We start from the raw sequence: 6,000 nt of genomic DNA on the forward strand, positions 1-6,000 counted from the left end.
GATGTGTATTACATTCAGAAAAATGCGTCAAAATGGGGGAATTATGTATCGATACTAATTGAGCAATTCACCGCATCATTTTGCAATGCATATTAATACTGCTTTTAAGGAATTCATTGTACCATTTTGTTCCACGTCAAGGCTAGATTTTTTGGACCCCGAAAAAAGTCCACAACCAGAAAGTAATAATGAAAAGGGGGAATTTAACGGAAATGGGTTTGGCGCATTAGGAGGAAACCCACTGTCGAACTCCGCACTCGGAGCCTCGGGCGCATTAGGAGCATCCTAGCCCCCGCTGCCGCAATCCATGGCTGCTCCTCAGGCTTGCCCGATGCCGTCCTCATGCAGCAGCGAGTATGGATGCAGTAGATCGGGGTCCTGGCGGTAGGAGGGGTCGACCCCCAGTCGTGCATGGCTTCGAGGGAGGGGCCGGGGCAGGACGATCGGAGAGGTGGCCTGCGGGAGAAGGAGGGGGAGGGCCGGAGGCGCTGCAGGAAGAAGTGCTCTATTTGAACAACATAACTTCTAAAAGGCTAAATATACAGACACAGTTACTCTAAACCAATGAACCAACCAGGGTTTAAATCCTGGTGCTCACATTTATTCCTCGATTTATTTTAGGATTTCCGGCGATGCGCATTCAGTGGGAGTAGACGTCTACGGTGACCTACGGTAACTTCGTAAATCTCAAGATGATATGCCGAGTGAGTGTATGCGCACGTATATGAGCGCTTGCGTCTATACTGATGTTCGAAAAAAAAGTTACTCTAAACCATTTTTTAGAAGCATGGCAGTTTATTCTTTAAACAGAATGAAAGTGTTGTTCTAGATTTAGTGTCGTTTACATGGCAGTCTATATCTAATAATAAAGTCATGAATGCTTCTTGTGGTAGGTCACATAAATCGTCACACTAAAATTGCAAATATTACCATCGATGCCACCTATAAATGACAAAAAACATTTCACACATAGGAATTTCCGACCGGCCCACGGAATAGGGCCTCCTATACTGCACTCTGCGTGCTTCGAGAAGACGCAGCACGCCCGTTTGGGCCGGCCCATGTGTGGGCAGCCTGTTTTAAATTTTTGTTTTCTTATTTTTTTATTTTCTCTTTTTGTTTTTTCATCCTTTAAATAATTTGGTACATCAAAAGAGTTCAAAATATTTTGAAAACGAATTTTTATATAAAATTTTCATTAAGTCATAATTTTTTTGTGGATTTAAAAAATATTTGCATATTCAAAAAATGTTAGCAATTTTGAAAACAAATGTTTGGAAATGAAAAAATGTTCATGGTTTGTTTAAAAAACTTCCTTTATTAAAAAATGTTGATGAAATTGAACAAAATGTTCACCGAAATTTTATCTGTGACGCAGCAAAATGTTGTCATGGTCTTTGGACATTATGATTTTTTTCTCCCGTTGCAATGCACGGGCCCTTTTGCTGGTAGACACTAATGCAACTTTTCCTATGACCATTTTACTGGTCCTTAGCTGCCGCCCTTTTCCTTTTCAACATCATGTGCCACTTATGCCACTAAGCACTCCACGCTTCATAAAGATGCAAGTATTTACTACTGTCCTCTTCCTTTTCCACATCATGTGTCACTTTTGCCATTGATCCCTCCAAAGATGCATTTGTATAATGTGTCTACTAAAAGATCTATTTCAAATATAATAATGTCTATAGAAATATACAATGCGAAATGACTCACTGAGCATTAGTCACCGAGTATAATTTTTGCAGGGAATGTCCAAAAAGCATCCGAGTCACCTTGAGATTGAAAGTTGGAACTGTTGAATCCTTTCTCATTTACAAATATTAATATGCTTTAGTTTTTAACTGCAACTGAAGTACTATGAAGTTCCTACTTTCTTTTCTAGAGAGATGAACAACCTGAGATGAATAATACTACCAGTATACACGACTTTTCATTCGTGCCATAATAATGTTCAAGTGCTGGGATTATTCAAATAAATGCCAATATATGCTTTGAGTGGATGCATCATGCATTCTAATAAGTACACAAGCACCTTGTGACTGATATACCTAATTTGTTGAAATATATGTTCTGCTGGTATGATGTAACCAACTTGTTAGACCTAAAAAGAGCTTGATGCCATTTTTTAACCTTGATTAAAGTGAGTGACTTGTGTGGTATGTACATAGTAAAGCATACATATAATATATTTTGCTTAAGTGGATTATGAATCTGAACCAACCTTATGACAGTGAGGGTTTGATTAATTATCCTGATGCCGAATGTTTGACGTGTCTTGATGGGCAAGTAGTGGTATATAAGCAATCATCTTTGAAGTTCTAACAAACTATAGTAATGGGAAACACAACACCTTATGTTCTTTCATTTCTCTTAAGGTTTATCTATGGAGTTATGCATATACTTACCAAAGCTGCTTTTAACGAAGGTACAAGTACATACGTTCTTAATTTCTACAGGCATGCAATAGCCACAATGTTCTTACTGTCCATTGCTTTTGCGATTGAAAGGTATGCAGAATTTTGGCTTCTTAGTTACCTAGATCTGGATGCCATCTAGGAAGCATGCACTGAGATTTATTTTGCAGGAAAACTGCCCCACAAATGTCATACAAAGTCTGTCTGAAGCTATTTGTGCATGCATTATATGGGTAGGTCAAAGTACAAGCCAGAAATGTTTTTATACATGTGTTCTTGTTTATCAAATGGCACTGTTAGATTAAAAATATTATTTGCAAGAGCGCATTATTTTCTCATAATTTTTGTATTTTATTGGGATGAGACTATTAATGCGGGAATGGTGACATGAAGTTGTTAGATATCTATCCAATACCATAACTGTATCATTATGTTTGTTCTTATCCAAACTTTATATGCTTGAAACTCTTTTGTGTTCCCTTGCAATATAAAAATTTCCTTTATTTCATTAATTTCTTTCTCGGTCATTTTGGTTTTAGTGTAGTATACTCATCACCTTCATCAATGGCAATCTGTCCTTTCTGGCAGAGAATTTCAGTTTTACCAGATTTAATATATATTTCCAATTGTTACACTAATTGCAAAAATTGTTGTTCATGTGGGGAAAGTAGGTATTTTTCTTAGGTTAATTGATCAACTTTCTACGGAGGTGTTGTGCAAAGCTAAAAATTATGGAAATAGTTATTGTATTAACCATGCCATCTTTTTTCCATCGTACAATAGACCCTTTGGTATTTCTTAGTTAAACTGATTCATTTGTTTTATTAATGTTATACATCTTATACTCTTGTTTCATTTCCCCAGGATGTCTGCTCCTTTTAACATATCATGTGTTGGCCTCAAATATGCTTCAGCAGCTTCTGCTTCTGCAGTAATCAATCTCCTGCCAGTTTTAACTTTTATTTTGGCTCTTCTGTTGGGGTATGTGTTATTAATGATAACTGAATTACTTCCTAAGGCTAGTTTTTACTTTGCCTTGTGGTAAATACTCCTTCCGTCCCACAATATAAGATGTTTTTGCAAGCTATGTTAGCTTGCAAAAATGTCTTATATTATGAGACGGAGGGAGTACAATTTAAATATGTCATCAAACTAAGTGCGAGTGGGAGCAGATGATATCACTAGCTGAGTTATGTGTCGAACGATTGGAAGTATCACCTATAAGTGATTTAAAGGGTGGAGATAACACCTTTGAGTGGTAACTTTCTCTCTCATTAATTTTGCTGCCATAAAATTGTACAGCGATTTATATTTATAATTATATATAGTAGGAGTGCTAATCAGTTCCTATTGGTTATGTTCATCTGACATTTGACCAACAGCCCTAACTTATTAGGGTGTACCAATTTTTTTATCCGCACTAATTGAGTACCATTGTGAAATTTGTTTATTGCGCTTCTTCGAATTTAGTAAAAAATATGATCTAAATGCTCTTGCTGCTACGGAAGTTATTTCCTGTTATATATTACAATGGATAAAATGCTTGTGCCAGACAGTCCATGCGTTCGTACAAACTTTAGAAACATCATCTAAAAAATACGCCCTACAAATCGAATCAACCATTTGTACATCCTCTTAAAAAAGGATGACATCTGTGGTAATTACTAATAACTTAAGAAGTGAACGCACGGCCACCAATTCTGATCATTACCATTAGTATTTAGTAGTCTAAACATATATACTTTAGTGTAGATGTGAGTGCATTGATGAACATGGTGTAGTAAAGATAGTGGGACTGAAAATTAGTTTGACTTGCTTTATATACAATGTGAACTTTTATGATAAAAATTCCGTGTAATAGGGAGTGATTTGTTCTTCTCCATATGGTAGAATGGAGTCTTTGCAAATAAAGCGCTTCCATGGGATTATGAAAGTTTCTGGTATAGTTCTTTGTGCGGCTGGTGTTACTGTACTAATGTTATACCAAGGACCGGAGCTCAAATCTGTTGTCCATTACCATCTTTTTCACCACGCGAGTCAAGTTGATACTCATCCCTCAAGGAGCTGGATATTGGGAATTCTCCTGCAGTCTCTTGCGACTGTATTGTTTGCTCTTTGGACAGTGTTTCAGGTATGCATCTCGCTGTGTGCACAGGTTACACATTCAAGTGTGTGTGGGCATGTTGTGATGCTAATTTATTCATCCTAAATTTAGCCTGCATGTTGCTTTCTAGGGCCCATTGCTGGAGGAGTATCCATCCATACTGCTTAACACTAGCCGTCAGCTTGTCTTTGCGACTGTTCAATCTTTTTTTATGGCTCTAGTGATGGAGAGAGACTTTTCAAGATGGAAGCTGAGCTTGGATGTAGGGCTTGTCGCTATCGTCTATTGTGTAAGTATAAGAATCCCCTCAGCAGCAGCAAATCGTTGATTCATTAGAAGACTGTTAACCGTGGAAGTAGAAAACAAAAATCCTAATGTCTGCGAAATTACTTCACTTGTAGGGTGTATTTGTTTCCGCATTGGTAAATTACCTGCAAATCTGGGTAATCGGCAGGTGCGGCCCAGTATTCCTGTCCATGACAGTGCCCCTAACTTTGGTTATCACGGTCATTCTGTCACTACTCATAGGAGAACCGGTCAGCCTTGGAAGGTTCATTTCTTCTTAATGTTTTCTTGTTAGACAGAAAAACTAGACCAAAAAGGAAATTCTCTTGAATATTTTCCTCTGATAAACAGTGTAATTAGTGGAGCGCTGATGGTTGGTGGTCTGTACAATGTTCTCTGGGGGAAGAGTATAGAGCAAGTAGCTCTCTGCAAGCAAGGAGGTAGCAGAGAAAACGGATCATGCTTCGATTTGGAGGAAAAAGAAAGCGGTGCACCAGTTCCAGCAGCGCATGATTCAATCAAGCCAGTGCCTGATTCGAAAGAGAGGACTGATGCACCCAAATGACACGGTGAGCAGCAAACGTTGTTAGGTGCAGAAGCTTTTGCCTTGGATCTGCCCACCAAAAGCAGCAAACGTTCTTAATATTCACATATCTGTAATACTCCCTCCATTTTTATTTACTCCGCACATTAGCTTTAACCAAAGTCAAACTTTATAAGGTTTAACCAAGTTTATAGAAAATAAAAACTTTCATAATAATAAATATATATATTAAATGTTAATTCTAATGGTCCCTCTCTCTCAGTTTACTGGGCGTGCGCGTACCTCTGGGTCGTCAATTTGACCAACCTAATACAAATCATATATTACAAAAAATATATCAATATAAACTTCAGATGTTCTATTTTCAAACGGTATAATTTTTGTGTTATGTAGTTTATATTAGAGTGATAAAATTGACAACCTAGATATACACGCAGGACTTGTAAACTGAAACAGAGGGAGTATTGATTTGGTATTGTGGATTAATAACTGTTTGTATAAATTTGATCAAAGTTCACAAAGTTTGACTTGAGACAAAGCTAATATGTAGAGTAAATGAAAATGGAGGGACTACTGTTTATTGCCAGTCAGATATATATATAGCAGCTTTAATTGCTTGTTCACGGCTTCAAGAAAGTTTTTGCTTTTGA

The 6,000-nt window shown here is 37.4% G+C and overlaps 1 protein-coding gene across 1 annotated transcript; it reads left to right on the forward strand.

Annotated features, from left to right (window-relative positions):
* Positions 1-2,337: 2,337 nt before the first annotated feature.
* On the forward strand, positions 2,338-5,393 carry LOC119352435 (WAT1-related protein At5g64700-like). Its single transcript, XM_037619069.1, has 6 exons — positions 2,338-2,510; positions 3,282-3,398; positions 4,308-4,548; positions 4,652-4,810; positions 4,923-5,071; positions 5,158-5,393. The coding sequence occupies exons 1-6, from the start codon at positions 2,338-2,340 to the stop codon at positions 5,369-5,371; spliced, it is 1,053 nt and encodes a 350-aa protein (XP_037474966.1). The 3' UTR covers positions 5,372-5,393.
* Positions 5,394-6,000: the final 607 nt, after the last annotated feature.

The sequence above is a fragment of the Triticum dicoccoides genome, chromosome 2A (genome assembly GCF_002162155.2).
Source record: "Triticum dicoccoides isolate Atlit2015 ecotype Zavitan chromosome 2A, WEW_v2.0, whole genome shotgun sequence".
NCBI lineage: Eukaryota > Viridiplantae > Streptophyta > Magnoliopsida > Poales > Poaceae > Triticum > Triticum dicoccoides.

Bases quoted from the DNA above. Each gene is read 5' to 3' on its own strand.
- LOC119352435 (XM_037619069.1), top strand. From the start codon at position 2,338: ATGGGAAACACAACACCTTATGTTCTTTCATTTCTCTTAAGGTTTATC. The intron at 4,811-4,922 runs GTAAGTATAAGA...CTTCACTTGTAG, and splicing joins TTGTCGCTATCGTCTATTGT to GGTGTATTTGTTTCCGCATT. The intron at 5,072-5,157 runs GTTCATTTCTTC...TCTGATAAACAG, and splicing joins GAACCGGTCAGCCTTGGAAG to TGTAATTAGTGGAGCGCTGA.